The following is a 20327-nucleotide window of genomic DNA, read 5'->3' as shown; positions in this document are numbered from 1 at the left end:
TATTTATCGAACTTCGAGTCAGTGCTACAATTTACGATGAGTATTAATATACATAAAAGAACAATGTATGCTAATGTTACAAAACTGTATAATGTCACATTTTGAAATAGCATGTAGAAAGACGGACCCTGGCAATTTTTAGCACATATTTTATAACATATTTCATATTTAATCATATTTATAAATACAATGATGCTTTTAGGTCAACGCTGAAATATCAAAAATGCTTCAAAAGCATGTGATTTCGTTTAAAATCTACTAAGGGTCCTAAAATATGACCTCCTATCACTCAGCACAGAAACATATATAAATCATGATCAAACGCTATCGTGCGTCCACCTCTAAAATTTTACTTCTAATATCGTACAAACTGGATAATTTCACCACATACAGCCAATTCTTTTGAAACATACAACAAAAATAAACAAATACAACACGAAAACCCATGTTAAGTAAGGTATGTTAAATTCATAATTATTGAAAATAAATTGGTTAAAATTACACATTTTTGAAAGAAATTCTGTAAACGACAAGTGCGTACAATACTTGTGTTTTCCAAGAACAACTAACTATTTTATTGCAAATTAGCTTATTCTTTTCAAACTAACCTACAGATTCTGCGCACGTCTTGGAAGTGCAAGAACATCCACTTCCATGAAGGTCTGTATATACTTTACATTCACTCCATGTCTACAGTTAAAATATTAAAACTATTATAAAAAAAGAGACGATATCATGTCTAACACATTCCTCCCATTATATGAATTCCGACAAGAAAAATATCATATATATATATATATATATATATATATATATACGAGTTATATATATATATAACTCGTCTAAACATCAACCCAACAATGTTAGATCTGTAAATTTGCTTTCGCAAATTTTTGGTTCTTCCCTCGCCGGGATTCGAACCCATGCTATTGTGATATCGTGACATCAAATCGCCTGCACTGCAGCCGTCCCGCTAGACCACAGGACCACCTGGGCTCTCAAAAAAAGAGCTTTCGCTGGCCGTGTGTTACCTTTCCTCGTCAGTTTTAATCTAGCGGCGTACTACAGTACATGATATATAAGGCATGAAGATGTTATTGTTACAGATCAGCTATATATATATATACATTGAACTGATGAGTTGTTAAATATAAAATCACTTGACTGTATATGTGTTTTATAAATTAAAGCAGTTTGTAAAATGCTCAAAAACGTGAGGCATTTTCTAAAATGAGGGTACGATTCGGGCATTTTATGTATTCACTAAATGCATTTCACAAAATGCTTACAATTGTTTTATTGAATAAAAATGTTCTCGAAAACTAAGCCATTGAAAGTATTAAACAACAGGGCAGTTTATATACGACATCTGCTGATTTTTAAACCTTACAATTTATAAGTTTTAAAAATCAATTCAAGTGTGAAATTTTGAAATATTCCTACAATCATTGAACTCGTTAATTATTTGATTTTTTTCATAAGATATTTGGACATTTTTGGAATAATGCAATAAATAAATAATTCAATTGTAATTTTTAAAGTTGCGTTTGAACACTATCTTAATTATGAAACAGCGGAGACTATCGTTGTTAACAACATATGCAGTACAATTTATATAAGGAGGTTAAATTTTCTTGTTCTTTGTTTAATAAAAAAAAAACTATTATTGCGCAAAATACGCCTTAAAAGAGATATATATTGGATTGCTTCTAATAGAGGGACAAAATATATCGGGGTCATTCAAATTCCAGTCGAAAATAAACTGACAACGTCATGGCAAAAACTGATGAGGACGAAAAGAAACGACAGTATACATATCACGACACAAAAAAATAAAGACTTTGCAAAACGAGCACCACAAAATATTGGCAGTGATCTCAGTTTCTCTTTAAGCTTTTAAGACTATACTAACAAAGGGATATATTTCTATTAATAAATCAATCTAAAACTTACATTGAATGGCATACATCTTGCATCCAAGTGGTCTAAATATTCATACACGTGACAATATGACTGAAAATAAGAATGAAAATACGATTCTATAACAAAACTGATTCCAAAAAGGTTCCCTTTCAGCAACAGTTTTCGACGTCATTCTACTACTCTTAAAAAACTAGACTGAAATTTTCTAATAAAGACATAAAAGTGCTTCATATGACATTATATAACTACAGATGATAAAGATAGCACTTTTGGTATAAATAAGATTCACAAAAGGTATTGGAATAATTGGCAGATGTCAAAAGAAACACAAAAACTGATGAAATTTGTCTGAACTAAAAACAAAGAACAGTGGGGTTGACAAAGAAAGGCTATCCTGTTGTTAAGTACATTAATTGGACTCATTTTTCATTGTTACTCTTACAAAACACCTATTTGGTTAATATAAATAATGTTCTTTATTTATTGGTCGTGTGATATTAGTAATATATGTTGTTCGTTCAGAAATGTCAAGTTAATAGTTTGTTAAGGAACACCATTATTACACTAAGTTACTGACTGGCAGATTATGTTTGGTTCTCCAACCACATTTCTAAGCTTAACCGAAAGACTGTATTGATCATTTAATGATACTTACTTTAGTGGAAGAACATATTCGACCGAAACATTCATATCCTATAATGGAAACGAACGAAAATTCAGGTGTAGGTGCTTACTTAGAGACATATTTAAGTTAAAATGCTTCAACCTTCTTCAGTTACATATATAATCAATTTACAAAAGACAAAATTGTCAAATTAAAGATTTGATTGTATCTTAAAACCGTTTGAGTTCAATTTTACAATAGGTCGGTTCCATTACTGAAAATAATGTCCAGGTATTGACATGATTTCAACATTAGTAATTTTGTAGTTTTTCTTCAAACAGCATTAACGTTATTAATTTTTATGTACAAGGAGGGCATTTCGACAATGAATATCTATTTTTAGTGATGCTTGCTTTGAGGTCAAATAAACTCATCATATATAGATACTAGGACTAAATTTAGTATACACGCCAGACGCGCGTTTCGTCTACAAAGACTCATCAATGACGCTCGAATCCAAAAAAGTTAAAAAGGCCAAATAAAGTACGAAGTTGAAGAGCATTGAGGACCAAAATTCCTAGACGTCAAATACAGCTAAGGTAATCTATGCCTGAGGAAGAAAAACCTTAGTGTTGGAAAAAATTTATAAATTTTTAAACAGTAAATTTATAAATATAACCATATAAATGACAATTCATGTCAGCACAAAAAGTGCTAACTACTGGGCTTGTGATACCCCCTCGGGGAAATAAATCTCCACCAGCAGTGGCATCGACCCAGGGGTTGTAAATAAACTCATCATAGATACCAGGACTAAATTTGGTATATATGCCAGATGCGCGTTTCGTCTACAAAAGACTCATCAGTGACGCTCGAATCCAAAAAAGTTAAAAAGGCCAAATAAAGTACAAAGTTGAAGAGCATTGAGGACCAAAATTCCTAAAAGTTTTGCCAAATACAGCTAAGGTAATCTATACCTGAGGTAAAAAAGCCTTAGTATTTCAACAAATTCAAAAATTTGTAAACAGTAAATTTATAAATATAACCATATCAATGACAATTTATGTCAGCTAATAAAATGTTAGAAAACCAAAATCTATTTAAAAAACAATGAAGAGCTTATAAACAAAAATTGACAAAATGTCTAACCAACGCAGAGAAAGTAATCAGGGCTTTTAATGAGGAAATAAATGACTTATTTTGAAAAAAAAATCAAATTTTTGTAACATCAGATTTTAATAATACAATTTTCATGCCAGTGTGGAAGTAGGGCATGCTTTGGTTGTTTATATTTCTTACTTGATACGATGTTCTAGTACTTTTGTTTCTGTCATGATTTCCTCGAGCATGATCATTGTGTTTTCCAAAGAAGAATTTTGAATCAATGCTTGTATAGTGGGAACCTTGAAGTGAACGCTTTTAATGTTTTCCGACGCCATCATTATCTGGTTGAACATTGTGAAATGTCAGTGTCATGGATGAACATTGGTATGCAAGCATTGTCCAACACACACAATTCTGTATTCATTTCCCAACGTGTGATTGATATAGGCTAATCGCGGAACTTTACTCTATCATGAACAATAAAAGAGGGACGAAAGATACCAAAGGGACAGTCAAACTCATAAATCTAAAACAAACTGACAACGCCATGGCTAAAAATAAAAAAGACAAACAGAAAAACAACAGTACACACGACACAACATAGAAAACTAAAGAATAAACAACACGAACCCCACCAAAAACTAGGGGTGATCTCAGGTGCTCCGGAAGGGTAAGCAGATCCTGCTCCACATGTGGCACCCGTCGTGTTGCTTAAGTGATTATAAGAACCACAAGTAAAACAGAATCTGTTTACTTGACATGAGAACTTGATATCACCCCAGTTCTTTGTTGTGTTTGAGGGATTCAAATTTAGGTTTTACAAACATTATTGTTTTGTAGGGTATTCTTAGTCTCCTCGTCGTATTTTTGTTCTTCCCTTTTTGTCTCTCTCTTAGACTTATATTTTTATGAACAATCAACTTCGATAATTTGTTATCGATCTTCGGTTTTGAAATAATTCCAAACCTATTTATTCCAATTTCTTTTTTTATGATTTGTTTACCATTATGTTATATCATTATTGTTGCGATGAATAGAAACATGTACTGGGCTGTATTGCATTTAACTGTAATATACAAACCATCAACAGTCGTTGAGATGCTCTTCATAGTTGTATCTGGAGGAAGCATTGTTGTTGAAATTGGACCCATGTGATGAGAATACTCTGCCACTTCATACATGAAATATTGGAATGTCAATAATATAATTTGTAACAAAATATCACGTGAAATTGCTTTATCAGAAATATTTAAAGATACAAAAAGACTTAAAAGTTGCAACGTTTGATTGTTTTATGTAATTGATATTGTGTTTTATGATCTCAAACATTTGATTGGTTATTAAGCAATGACTATATAATATATGCAATATTATCATATGAATGCGGTGTATCAAAAACATGTTCATTTTATGTTTTCATTTTTTGTGTTTACCCTCTTAATAATTTGTAGTGTGTTAATTCTTATTCTGATGGCACCTACAATATCTTTTTTATGTATCATTGTAGAATCTTTTTGTTTTGTTTTGCTTTGTTTGCTTTGTTTGTTTTATTTGTTTTGTTTGTTTTGTTTTGTTTTGTTTTATTTTGTTGTTGTTTTACGTAGTTTTTTATATTGTTTTTGTTTATTTCAATTTTACCACAATCGACTGCTTTATAAGAAAATCTATAATTCAAAACGTTTTTTCACAAATATCTCGAAGCTCCATACTTTAATTTAAATCAAAACACTGAATCAAATTCCTAAATCATGCACCTTTATTAAATTTTTAAAGCCCACGGAAACAGAAGTGATAAATTCAAATATACCAATTTGCCATTTTTGCCTTCTCTAACAAATAGTTCTATTTATTTTTTTTCAATTTCTGGGTATATGCCTGCCTACACACTAAACGTAAAGATATAATTGATGTAAACTGGTATGTTGATAACAATTGTACTTACGTATGTTTATAGCACATTCTGTTGTTTCACATGTGCATCCATTGTCTTGTATTTCTGTGTAATTACTACATACAGCTCCAACCTATGTTAAATTTATATTGATTATTCATGTTCACCCTTTTCAAAATATTGTTAAATTACAGCCAAATATTTCACATTACACAAACTATAACGATTCGCATGAACTGTGAAAGTAGCTATACTGTGTACATCGTTTAAACAAGCAAGTTATTGATTATGGAAAAAGTGTGTGTGAAAAAGTTTTCAATTGAACCAACCCTCCATCTGAGACCAAATGACTTGAAAGGGAAAAACAATGTACTTGTTAGTTAATGAGGGTTTTTTTTTTTTAATTTATTAGATGCGTTTCTTTTGTGTCTATTGCTGTATCTTATCTAAAAGTTCGTTTCTCATATTTTCTTTATTAAATTTTTGAAGAATGATCTTGCAGGATCGATAACGGCAGATACTTAGAGATTATATTTGGTTATCTCAATGAGATTTTTTTCCTGCTGATCCGGTACTTCAAATGTATGAAAAACAATCAAGTTAAGATGAACATTGATAATCTGTTTATTGCTATTCAACCTATAACGATGTGGTAATTCCATTGACTACGACACGTGACGTTTAGATTCAAACACTCGCGAATTAATTAAAAGACTTCTGGTTATCGGTCTTGCCAAAAAATATATCAACATTTTACATCGTAGAATATGTTTAATTTGAATGAGTAGATGTAGTATGAATGCATGTGACAAATATTCTGATCAATCAACCCCGCTGCATTTTTTAAATCTTTTAATAAATGATCCCATGGCAATTTTGCGCCTGTCTAAAGTCAGGAGTCTCTGACCTTTGTTAGTCTTGTTTTTTTATTTGAATTTTAGTTCATTTTTATGTTTTGGAGTTTATTGTGACATCACTTTTCAAGAATAAGTCCACACTTTTATTTGGGGACCTGCTGAGGACCACTCCCGGGTGCAGGACTTTCTCCCCCTCGTTGAAGACCCATTGTGGTTGTCTTCTGCTGTTTGTCTGCTCTTTGGTCAGATTGTTTTTTTCTTGAAAATATTCTCCATTTCCATTCTCAATGTTTGTCAATGTTGAAGATTTAATCAACTATATATCATGGAAAGGCTTAAAGTAAGTTATAAAAAGTCGCACCATGAAAAAATTTGAGACCTATCAAACAAAGCAATTAAAAAACAACAGAAATGAATAACAGCAATCAATGACAGCCACCGAGAAACAGACTCCTTGTTATTTGTTTGTAGGACAATGTGTATTGGCGATGCTCTTCAGCAGTTCATCAATTGTTGGTTTATAGAAAGACCGACTCAAACAGATTTCTCCCACTGTAATTAAACTGATACTGATCTACATGATAAGTTATAAACCTCTTGTAAACTGAACAGAGGCATAGCAGCACAACAACCTCAAAAACTGCAAAAACAGTTGCAAATGATTTCACTCGATAAATCAGTACTAACAAACCTAATTGACATAAAAACAAAACAAAAAATGACAATTGTAAAAGATCTAGCAGTTTCTGCAAAAGCTAGTTCAATGAAAATTGCAGCTTACTATCGCACCACATTCTCCTGGACTAAATCCTTTATAAGTATACAATCGATGTAATTACAATGCCAAATGATGGGTTATGACGTTCCTTGATTATGTTTCATGGAATAGTCACTAGACAAGAATCTGGTGCATGAAGTCAAATAATTTTAACACTCGGAAACCAAACTAAAGGGGAAAAAAGACCAACCTTTTACTTTATTTATAATGAATTTACATAAAAGGAACACTTATACTTATGTCGAGAGTTCTTTTGAAACATTTCTTTACATTACTGTTGCTTACTTGGAACGGCATGCACCTGCCTTCGATTACATTGTTAGTTTGGTAAAGATGACAATAACGCTACGGAGGAGAAAAATATGATATATACAAAAGGTCATGAACTGTAATATAAATTAAATCTCACATCGCCACTACTATTGATAAATGCATATATAAAGGTTGACTATGCATACTCTATGTTTGAAAAATGCTGATAATATAATAATGATAACAGTTTTAATATTGTCATATTGTTCTTGTTTTATCGGTTGTTCTACCAAATGCATTTGGTAAGCGAACAAAAACGATATTTCAGCCACAGCCTGGGACAAGATATTTTGATTCGTGCAATTTATCAAAAACAATAATTCACTTTCGAGAAAAGATGAATGCTAGGCACCTTAAATGATAGCAATGACTTGGTACTTGTACATCCCGTCATTGAGTTGTTGTGCTGAAGTACATTTTGTGTTCTTGATTTTTGGTTTTGATGAGGTGCTCGGTCAGTATGTCTCTTTGTTATTCTTTGTTTAGTTATTTGTTTAATTATATAGTGATTCAGATTATAACACAATGCTGACTGGTGTACCCCAGTGAATGACATTTTTACCTTTTACGTCTCAACAAATCGTTGTCAATATAATAGAATTGTATGCGACTGTCATACAGTAAGCGGTGTAGCCAGCTATATAACCAGGTGTTGTACACCATTTCTATCAAAGAAAATGTCTGTACCAAGTTAAGAACATTACAACTGTTATCTATTCGTTTGATATGTTTGAGCTTTTGACATTTGGTTATGGACTTTCTTTTAAGAATTTTCCTAGGATTTCTTTTCTTTCTTTTTAAAATCTGTATGCATGCTAGCAAACAATAAAACTACTTACCAGATATAAATGAGCGCAGTTTGTTTGTACACATGCTGGATACACAACCGTTGTTGCTAAAATATAAACAAAAATAATCTTTATTAGTCGATAAATTATAATCACTATTTGAAATAACAATGCAAAATATAGAAATATATTTTGGAGGATTTTATCATATGCGACTTTCCCTGATGATACTTATGTTTTTGTAACGCACATAGTCGTGTTTTCCTTAGACAGATTATGAATAATTTACAATAAATTGTATTATTGTAACTATATATATCAGGGTATGTAGTAATCTTTTGAGATTTATTAAATAGATGAAATTTTAAGTTATCATTTTATGATATATCAAATAAAATACTTTAAAAAATACTCTATTTATATCAAATATGTTTATCCATTAACCTCATTCAAAATGGTTTTTTTTATTTATTGTAATCAGATGTTATCATGATTACTTTGCAATTGTAATCATTAATTTAATCAGATACTTACAAAAATTTAAGTAATTGTAATTTAATCAATTGGTTATTCAATTTTGGGTTTAATATCATTAAATGATCTTGCGCTTCTAGACAGTCCCGTTTTTTTTTTTTTTTTGCTGGATTTAAAGTTTGTTCTTATGTTGTATTACAACAATATTGTCCTGAATTATTGGTTGGTAGCGACCATAAACCTTTTATACCTATACATATTTTTAATGTGACTCCCAAAATTTAGATGACTGTCTTTCAGTCGTAGTAGATAGCTGTAGTCTATCGGAACTGTTTCAAACCCATTTCTTCTCAATGATTACAAAACAATGACCACATTTTGAATAATATATATGTATACCAATCTGTTTAAACCTGTTTAATAAATACATATATATTACCATTGAAAGATATTCATGTATTGAAAGATTTTTATTTTTGATTAAATATAATGTTTAGTAATTTTGTTTTTTTGATTTATAAGAAGGACGGTATTTTCCGACATACATGTATACAAACAGTATACACCTTTGTGTACATTCAATTGTATACTGCTGTTTTGTTAACATGATCTACTGCCTTTTATGAGTAAGAATAAATCTGTAGCTTACTGGCCTCATTGAACTTATTTAGTTGTTTTGTTAATATTATTTACTAGGTAATGTTGTGGTTTGTTGAGTTGTAACAGTAGTCGTCTTGATCGTCGTGACTGGTACTGTTGTTGCTGCTGTTGTTGTTGTTGGTACTGTTGTTGCTGCTGTTGTTGTTGTTGGTACTGTTGTAGTTGTTGCTATAGAAAAGAGTTCAGATTATGTTACTGTTTGAATGGAAGAATGAACCTTTAATACATTATCAACAACATTGCTTTAGCAAAATAACAAGGTATATACATATATGACAAATATAACAGAAATACAGAACATTGTTACATTCTTTTGCAGTTGACTTTGGTGTTTGGTGGATTCATATAGTTTTATAAACACTAACCTGTCCACGTATATCTCATTATTATAATTATAATTTCTACGTCCGGTTTAGTATAATTGTTATTACAGCAGAATAATTTAGAAGTCGTACATTATACATGAGTAGTTTTCCCTAATTTCTATCGAATAATGTCATTTCATCATTACAGCTTACAAAATGAACAAGGAGTGTATCAATGGAACATAGATGATGTCCCTGTTTGCATAAAACGTTAAAAAGAGACATAATCACTTAGCAGTATAAGTGACACAACCCACATTCAATTTTAATCTGATTGATGTGTCTATAAGCATTTTGTATATTATGTTCCATAAAATGAGTATGAAGCAAAACAAAGTTTCAGAACATAAACCTATTTTGGTACGTACGTTCTGGTACATAGAGATACAGACAGACAAGTGTAAAAGGGATTTAAAAATGAATTTGGTAGAAAAGTTAAATTTTGAAGTGAAATATTAACATATAAACGACACAAATACAGATGCACGAAAAATGTCTTGCTAGAACCGCAAACAAATGTCAATAGCCAGCGGAGGTAGTACAAATAAGTTTATATATAAAGATTAAGAAATCTTCTAAACGGATATTTGATTATACGCCAATGATTGATTCTTGGTGTTTTAACGCAATCATTGAGCTATTTCGGACAGTTTTTACTGGTTGATGAAGCCGGAGATCTAAGAGAAAACCACCGACCTTCGATAGAAAAACTGACACTCCTAGTTAATTAAGACTGGAAAAGTGTGGACCCACACGGGCGGGGTTCGAACTAATAACCTCAATGTAGACTGGCTAGTGGTAACAGTAGTTGAACTACTAAGACCACTTGCCACCGAGGCTCTTATATATACGAAAGTTATATACTAGTAAGTGCATTAGTGAAAATTAAAAAAAAAACTTACCTCTGCACAGTAAGCAATATGTTTTACAGTCACCCGCTGCAATACTATGAACAACTGCATTAGTGCTTTCACACATCTGTAACTGTGACTGGTAAGCTGCACACCTATGTATTGTAAGCGTTGGTATATCACTGCAAGAAGCTGCAAATGCAGTAATAATATTTGACATTTCAAAACATATTTATTCATGATATGCAAATGAACTCTTCAATTTTAAAGTAAATCAAATTTAATGAATTTGTTTAAAGAAAAAACATGCATATGGATTAGAACCATATGTGTTATATAACTTATTATCAAAAGAAGATGAATGTATTTAAAAGATCCATCCACCAATTTAATGACAAACAAAGAATAAATTAAAATGTTACTTTATTTCTATTCTTTAAATTCTTTGTATTATTTTACTCTTGTCTTTATTCAAATTTAAATCTTCAATCATTTGTATATCTACATACATGGGATCCGAGGGGACACGGTAGTTGCTGGTATTAAATCTACAAAATGCGAGTAATATTAAAATATAAATGGTGCATTGTATAATTTTCAATGACAATTATTTTGCTGGTAATTACGTTACACTCAAACGCCGTTCAGATATAATACTGCAGATTAAAGCCATGTTTAAAATATGACATCAACTTCGAAACGACAACATATTGATGAGACATGAATAAGAACCCTGTTTTGTACTACATTGATGAGGTGAACTAAATTTGTAACTGTAAGTTCAAAGTAACAGCAGACCAAAAAAAGACACGTCATCTAGCGCATGCAAATCATTCAGAGTCAAAGCCAACTAGTCTTCGAAACGTTGCTTGCTAACTTTTGATTTAGTTTGACCAAGTTGGGGACAGAACCCTCTATATCATTTTGGCGGTTGTCTTAAGTCAGGAGCCTCTGGCCTTTGTTAGTCTTGAAAGTTTTTTTTAAATTTTAGTTCATTCGTATGTTTTGTCGTTTAGTGTTACGTCCATGTTCACTAAACTAGTACACGATTTATTAAGAACCATCAGAGGACCACCTCCGGTTGCGGGATTTTCTCGCTGCGTTGAAGACCCGTTGGTGGCCTTCGGTTGTTGTCTGCTCTTGTCGGGTTACTGTCTCTTTGTAGTGTATTCTCCATTTCTGTTATCAATGATATTAACATGAACAAAATGTACTCAGAAAAACAATTGAGATATAAATAAGGGGTTTTTAGCTTTGAATGGGTGCTAGCAAATGGTCGTAAATCTGAATCATGTAATATTGTACAATGTAACAAATAGAGGTACACCATACCTGTTGAGAAAGATTTTACACAGGGTTGATTGACACAGGAACATGACTGGCCATAGTGTGGAGGCGATAAACATCTCGGCGTGCTGTGGTGTCCCTTTAAAATATCGTTCATATATTGTTATTTTACACGATTGATAATTTTAATTTTTTGTGCTGTCATTTGATTAATACAATGCATTTCATTTTCAATCTAGTTTACCTCCAGAAAAAATCATTGAGATAGATACAGCTAACAAAAAGGGAAGATACTACTTCAAGGATGGCCCTTCAATTCAAATTTTATTTTCTAGGTTGTGAGAAGGAGATATGTGGTATTCATGTGAAAACACATTTATTTCTTTTTAAATTTAAAATTAATTCCCATTCATATTATATATTAGATGTACACTTAATTAATCACTAATTGTATTACAATATTTACCTTCTATGAAGTTTGGATATGTTACCATTACATAAAAATGCTGGTTTTGAACAGCTAGCTGTACTCACAGATCTGTCCTTCTGTTCTTTGTTTGTGTGTTTTGTTTTTTGTTTTTTGTTTGTTTTTGTTTTTTTTTTGGGGGGGGCGGGGGGTGATTTTTGGTCAAATGATGAGTTGCGCTTTTTTTAGCTGATCTTTATAGTTTGTTAATATGTTGTTTCATTACACCACTGTCCCAGCTAATGGACAGATCTGTGTACTCCCATAAGTTATGTATGTGCTGGTCACAAGTCAAGAGTTTGTTATAACGTTTGATGATGTATATTATATTTGATTTTCGTTCATTGTTTCGTACATACATCACGTCATTAGCTATTTCCTTTGACTGTGAATTATCACAAACTAGTCAAAATATTTATCTAAGTTTATCATCGTCACAAGGACATAAACAATATCGCCATTCACCTCAAATGCTTACAAAACCTTTAAATAGACTTATTCGAAAAGTATAAAGTTATGATACTGTTGTCAGGTCATTAAGGATATGTTGGTACTCATATTGACTCGCTCATAGGGTTTTTGCATCAAACATAAACTTTAATCTAAACCCAGTTGTTAGCATGGTACGGTTTATGTTTTTCTCATATATGTTATGATGATATAATATGATACTAAACCCCTAACGAGAGGGATTGTATTTCGATTTTCATATGATGAAGACATAAACTTTCAATCACTTTAATGCAGGTCTGGGGCTGGGTTGACCACCTCTGGGTACGAAACTGTCTCGCTGCGTTGAAGACCCATTTGTGGCCTTCGCGATCGGCTGTTCTTTGTTCTTTTTAGATATAGGAAGATGTGGTATGAGTGCCAATGAGACAATTCTTCATCCAAGTAACAATTTATAAAACAAAACCATTATATGTCAAGGTACAGCCTTCATTTAGTCGATTTGTTGTCTCTTTGACATTTCCCCATTTCTATTGTCAATTTGATTATAAATGAGTATTTCGAGGAACAGTTTTTTTCCAGTGATAATCATAAGAAACCATGAATATAAGTTCGTCCACATTGAAAGCAGATGATTTAATATTAAGCTAGTTTGAACTGGTGCGTAAATGACTCATTCAGATACCCTGGGGTTTCCTTACAGTATATACTTCCTTTTACATGCTTTATTGGCGATGTTTAAGAAGAAGCGCACGCATATCTCACCTCTGCTTGGCAGTTAAGGTTAATACTAGACACATGTCCATGGTAATTATGTGTGTGACCATCATTTGTCAATACACATACCTAAAATCAAATCCAATTTAGATCTATAGTCTCACTAGTCTTGGAGACTTGCCAAAAACAATGAATTCTAGTTTTCTTAAAAATATTTTAATTGAATAGAATATTTAATGTAACTGTTGTTTAGTAATTTACTTTTTAGATGTTTAGAATAAAGTCATATATTTTCATCATATAAAGTCAACAATGGCCTTTCTTTGCTCTATGTTTAGTAATCAGTAACATTATAAAATGACAGTGTATTTACATTAAGACATTTGTTTACATTGGTAATTGACACAATAGAATTTATATAAAAAGAATGACAGAAGGATAAACACTTGTTACATAGCCGCTAGAACATCTTGTCCTATATGGAAGGGTATGTTACGAATTATGCCCAGCTTGTTATGGTCTAAAGTTATTTATCTAACATCTTTTTAGAGTTAACTATATATTGAATCCATTCACAAATGTGTTAATCTCAAATACAAGGTTGTATAGGTAGCATGGTAGTATTTCCTGGTCAGTGGAGATAATGATAGCTTTTATTTTCACCACTTTCTAACACTGCCAAAAATTATACATACACAGTTCACTGAAGTTCCTTCATTATAATATTTAGACAGCTTACTGTTTTTATTATCTTTGATAAACTAAGGCCACTAGTGATTTAGTGTCTTATCATGCAGTGATAAAAAAAATCAAATAAATTTCTAAAAAAATTCTTTTCACCTGTAGGTGAAGTAACTTTGGTCCAATCACACTGTTCAGATACATTTACATAAGCATGGTACACAAAAAATCAACCTATATTCCGGAATGCAAATACTACCGTGCCACAAATAACACTAAGAATGCCTCTACATTTAGCTTAATTATTGTATTCGTAAATATAAACAGTTACTCACAGCGTCCCTATGAACATGACAGGTATGATTTCCGCATGTGACATGACTGTCCTGATGTTCCGTTACTAAAAGATATAATTTGTTCAAGAAATTAATGGAAATCAAAGGAATAATAGTATATGGTCTTGAGTATAAATTAAGTAATCTTTCAGCTGTCAAGTTATATATGTAGGCTGTATAAGTAGTTAAGATCGCTGGTTTTCCAGTTTGAATAGTTTTCTACTTGTTTAGTAATTTTAGGCCCTTTATAGTTTGCTGTTCGGTATAAGCCAATGCTGTGTGTACTTTTATACATTTTGACTTGTAATATTTAAGGTATGACATAGCTTGTTTCTGTTAAAAGTTACTACACTGGTGCTGTAAATTACATGTCATCTAACAATCTAAAATCTGTTAGGGTACATAACTGACGTGCCCCTAATATTTTATTTTGAAATAAAAAAAAATATCCTGTTTCCTAATTTTAAAATCAAACTGTGCCACATTTTCAGGATACAAAAGGTATGATAAGGCATTTTGATGTAAATATGCATTTATTTCAGATAAGGTGTTAATGAAATCGTATGTGTCTTATTAAACGGAAGAGTGATAGACTACTAATAACACCGAGGATGAAATCTCAATCAGCATTGACTTCGAAACAATGACTGTAAAATATCATCAAAAATACCAGGTTTTAGTTCTCGTTCAGAATATACATCCTTGTCGTCGAATTATGATGTGAAATATGAAAATGTTTGTATGAATACTATGACTTGATAATTAGCAGTATAATTCACCTATGGAAAGATAACTATCAATACATTGCTGTGTAGTGCATTTACAGACTGTATTAACATCATGCGAAGGAGAACAGCTAGATTTCTATAATGAAAAACATTAAGTTTAATGTCACCAAAATACAGCATAATAGAGTAAGCTTAAACGTCTCTTTCTACTTCTTTTATACCATAACCATAGTTCTAAGAAATGCCTTTTTTAAACGAAACATTGACATTTAATTGAATATTGTGCTTTGATCGTTCATCATGAAGGTAAACCCAGAAATAAAGCGTTTCGGACGAATGAAATTTATATAACTTGCTGTTTTACTGTTTGTATTAAAATCTTTCATGTTAATGTTTTTTTGGCTTTTTTTTTCTCATACAACTCAAACATAATATGAATGGTATATAGAAATTTGGTCGTCCAATCTATGATATACAATGTATGTATGTTTATTTTTTATTTTCAATCTTGGTTTTTTTTGGTTGAATTATAAATATCTTTATCATTTGTTTTAACTTACATGTATGTCGCTAGTTCTACCACAGCGAAGCGTTCTTCCACGATCGGATATCATACAATAATCCTGTAAATCAAAAATAAGTACATGTATACGTAAAACTATATAGAATTGTAGAATAATGCTGTTTCAAACCTAATCCCCATCAATGTTCAAGAGTGATACATGTGGGGATTATCTATTTTTATGAAATGGGGTTCTTCGATTATGATAACATAATGGCATGAAGATATGTATTTGTATAGCTGACATCTGAAAGTTCTAATCGATTCTGTGAAGGGGATTCCCCCCCAATAAAATATTTATAGATTTGGTGCTTCTGAGGCGCCTTTCAGTTTACTCTTACTATTACTCAATACAATTTCATAAAAATAATTAGGGTTCGTTCATTGCAACTATAAAGAAACAACACTGGGGTAATATGAACGAACAATGTCGACACCTGCTAAAATGTCTAAAAAAGCAAAATAAAAAATATAATAAAACAGAATATCTCTAAACAAATGGCAAAATCAAAAGCTCAAACACATCAAAGGAATGATAACAACTTATATGTTCCAAACTTTCGGTTTCACACTCTGATCAAAACATGATCACAGTATCAGATTGATTTCATTCGATTTCGATCACAATCCTTTACCAAATTAAGAATGCAATGGCAGTTGTCGTAAATAAACATATCATAGATACCAGGATTAAAATTTGGTATTTTCACCTTACGACTTATCAATGTCGCTCAAATAAAAGTTAAAAAGACCAAATAATAGTATGAAGTGGAAGAGTATTGAGGATCAAAAATAACTAAAAGTTTCGGCAAGAACAACTAAGTAATCTATTCCTTAAGCAAAAAAAGCCTTAGTATTTAAAAACTCAAAGTTTTGTAAACAGAATTTAGAAATTGATATTTATGAACATATAAATGCTAATGCATGTAAGCACAGACTACTGGGCTGGTGATACTCTTGGGGCTAAAAACTCCACCAGCAGTGACATCGTATTGTCTTATCATATGTTGTCAATTTCGCATTTGATACTCTTATACTTGTATAATTGTATGAAATCCGATCGCAGTATTCATATGTTATGAAGACACCAAAAGGACATTGAAAATTATTATCAAGACATAGAAACATCCAGAAGTTAACATATGACAATACCTTGAGAATGGATTATTCTGCAGCTTTCACAGTATTGACGTTTTTCCTAACATCTGTTTTTATTTATTATACGCAATATATAGAGCTCAGGTGGTCGTGTGGTCTAGCGGGACGACTGCAGTGCAGGCGATTTGGTGTCACGATATCACAGTAGCATGGGTTCGAATCCCGGCGAGGGAAGAACCAAAAATTTGCGAAAGCAAATTTACAGATCTAACATTGTTGGGTTGATATATATATATATACAACTCGTCTAAACATCAACTCAACAATGTTAGATCTGTAAATTTGCTTTCGCAAATTTTTGGTTCTTCTCTCGCCGGGATTCGAACCCATGCTACTGTGATATCGTGACACCAAATCGCCTGCACTGCAGCCGTCCTGATATGATATGTCATATCATTACGTTGCAAAGAGTAAGGAGAAACTAATTCATATTCAATTTACACATTCTATGTTAACTTTAAGTTATAAAATGTGATGTTCTAGTAATACCTTCTCTTTTTAGTAGAATGTGTCATTTTAACTTTCATTTCAAAATTAGGGTAAAAGCCGTTGTTATAAAATGACTCTTTTGATCAAGCTAAATCCTATATCTACATGCATGCAATTGCAGATTCAAAATGAGTAATCAATATTCCGTGACACGCATATTGAGTAATCACAAAAGTTCTTAATTCCATATCCTTGTACTGTGTTATCGTGAAACAATTTCAAACATGCTAGCAACTATAATATTTCCGGTTTTAACTGTGTGTATATTGACATCTAATACAGATAATTTATTCGACAATGTCACGATGAACTAAGGCATTAGTTCTAACTTTGTATTGTTTATGTAATGGTATGAGTTTGGGTCATTGTGACGGAATATATAGTGGCTGGTAGATGTTTTCATCGTCGTTCTATGGTCCTTGGCAAACAATTGTCTTATCAACATGTCACACTTGTTTAAAACAGAACAGTTTTATGCTTAGTTGTTATGGAGTGAAACTCTTAAACAAATCAATAAAATTGAGAATGGAAATGGGGAATGTGCCAAAGAGACAACAACCCGACCATAGAAAAAAACAACAGCAGAAAGTCACCAACAGGTCTTCAATGTAGCGAGAAATTCCCGCACCCGGAGGCGTCCTTCAACTGGCCCCTAAACAAACATATACTAGTTCAGTGATAATGAACGCCATACTAATTTCCAAATTGTACACAAGAAACTAAAATTAAAATAATACTAGACTAACAAAGGCCAGAGGCTCCCTACTTGGGACAGGCGCAAAAATGCGGCGGGGTTAAACATGTTTGTGAGATCTCAACCCTCCCCCTATACCTCTAGCCAATGTAGAAAAGACTGCTTCGTACCCAAATGTAAAATAACAATAATTCTAAACTCTAACTAAAATGCTAAACGGAAAGTCTTAAAGAAAATGGCAAAATCAAAAGCTTGAACACATCAAAAGAATGGATAACAAAAGTCATATACCTTAGTTGTGACATGAATGTTCTTATGTAGAACATAGTGGATTAACCTGGTTTTATAGCTTTCTATACCTCTTTTAATACAGTTGCATAAAATAAATTTTATTGAGAGAATGTTCTTTACTGAGTTTTGTAACTCACTTGCTCGATAACAGAGCATGGGGGAGATTTCGTTCTCAATGCTTTCTTCAGACCGGTTACATATGAAATGTCATTGATATATGCGTTTTATGTTAAAGACAGGCAAAATATACTAGAGGTATTATCTAATCAGTTGAAAATGAACTCTGTGGATAAAAAAGACAACCAGACAAACAACGTTACACAAACCCCATAAACTACGAACACACACCATCAAAAAATGGGGTTGATTTCTAGTGCTCAGGAAGGGTAAGCAGATCTTGCTTTATTTTTTTCACCAACATGGCATTACCTTCAAACCTTCTTAAACAATATATTACACAGCTTCTCGGACTTTTGGTTTTAATGCTCTTTTTCTTCGTGTTTGCCTTCCAACTATTTTATTCAAATACTAAGTCTTTTGTAGACGAAGAGCTTGTAAATACATGCAACTTAAGCCTAGTATTTGATGAGATGCAAAGCAACAGTGACGATGACATTGCTAGTGGAAGCTTTATACCTGCGCTCAAGAGAATTATTATTCAAGTAGTCAGCATATCAGAGTTGACATTAAATATCATTTTTACAAGGCTTTTCTGTTTATTAAACGCACATAAGTTGTTCGAAATTGTCCATTGAATGTCTTTGGTCCTTTGTCTTTTACTGAAGATACGTATTCCAAACAAAGAATAAGACAAAACAAGAACTGTTTGTCACATCATATACACATGCTAACAATCGTTAGTATAGACAACACTATGTTTCAAACAGTTTTGCTATATCAAAAAATATAAAAATATAAAACATATTTATGATATAAAATATAAAAATGTTATTGCTTGAAATTGATGATTACATTACTCCTCATAAAATACATATGGCACCTGCAAGGTCGTCAGTTTGGTTGATAAATGTCTCATGTGTAATCAACCCAGATTTCTTCTTTTATTATGCTTTCAATGATGAATAAAATATCCAAGAGTTAGTGTCAGTGAAATATATCAGGTGGTTTGAATGAGGTAGGTTTTGGAACATAGCTAAACTACATTACAGGGTTAACAGAGGTCTTTATTTGCGAAAATATTTGTTGATTAGTTTGTGGGAGAAGAATCCAGACTACAATTTTGTTTACTGTTTTAGTCGTTGTTATTGTGTTACCCCAAAACCACTGAATAATGATGTTACATAATATTATCAAAACAAAAACAAAATAAGAAAATAAGAAAATAAATATGGCTTACGTCACATGAATGGCTTCCACAGTGGAGATTTGGATGATGAAGAGCTATAAATTGTAAAAGCGATCTGTTCAAAATTCATAAAGTATATATTGTTTTCTATGTTATTTATAGTCATTGCATGAAAATGAAAATTAACGCGTGATACAACGAAACAAAACAGGAAAAATCTTTAAACGGCTACTCCTATGAGGATCCCAAACGATAATATAAATTTATCAATCGAAGTATATCCAAAGAGACTCGGTACGCCATTACAGCAAGAATGTGCATGTTTACTAGCGATATTCAGTGTACCACCTATGTCCCATGTCCGTGTTCTAAAATCTATATGGGATCTAATTCACCATTTTTATTGGCCTACTCTGATCTAATAAAACAATAAAACCAAATGTTACATATTTCATTTTCTCCGTTTATCATTAACAGTCGATCCTATAAATTAAAGCGACAGCAGTTTTCGAATATTCAAATCTCGTATTTTTTTCGATCAAGAAGAGAGGAATCA

The 20327-nt window shown here is 31.9% G+C and overlaps 1 protein-coding gene across 1 annotated transcript in view; it reads right to left on the bottom strand.

Moving 5' to 3' along the window:
* The window catches only part of LOC139511325 (uncharacterized), a 30704-nt gene extending 10801 nt beyond the window's left edge, over positions 1-19903 (bottom strand). The window contains exons 1-16 of the mRNA XM_071297966.1: positions 19823-19903; positions 15832-15894; positions 15323-15407; positions 14544-14608; positions 13576-13656; positions 11940-12033; positions 11117-11155; positions 10659-10799; positions 9425-9559; positions 8309-8364; positions 7443-7502; positions 5574-5655; positions 4713-4802; positions 2579-2616; positions 1954-2013; positions 609-690 (exon numbers count right to left, since the gene is read on the bottom strand). Coding sequence (XP_071154067.1) covers positions 609-690; positions 1954-2013; positions 2579-2616; positions 4713-4802; positions 5574-5655; positions 7443-7502; positions 8309-8364; positions 9425-9559; positions 10659-10799; positions 11117-11155; positions 11940-12033; positions 13576-13656; positions 14544-14608; positions 15323-15407; positions 15832-15885 — 1162 coding nt within the window. The 5' untranslated portion in view covers positions 15886-15894; positions 19823-19903. The remainder of the gene's footprint in view (positions 1-608; positions 691-1953; positions 2014-2578; positions 2617-4712; positions 4803-5573; positions 5656-7442; positions 7503-8308; positions 8365-9424; positions 9560-10658; positions 10800-11116; positions 11156-11939; positions 12034-13575; positions 13657-14543; positions 14609-15322; positions 15408-15831; positions 15895-19822) is intronic.
* Between the last annotated feature and the right edge of the window lie 424 nt (positions 19904-20327).

Source organism: Mytilus edulis, chromosome 2, assembly GCF_963676685.1.
Source record: "Mytilus edulis chromosome 2, xbMytEdul2.2, whole genome shotgun sequence".
Lineage (NCBI taxonomy): Eukaryota > Metazoa > Mollusca > Bivalvia > Mytilida > Mytilidae > Mytilus > Mytilus edulis.
Note: the sequence above shows the minus strand (reverse complement) of the source record. Positions and strands in the feature narration are given on the sequence as shown.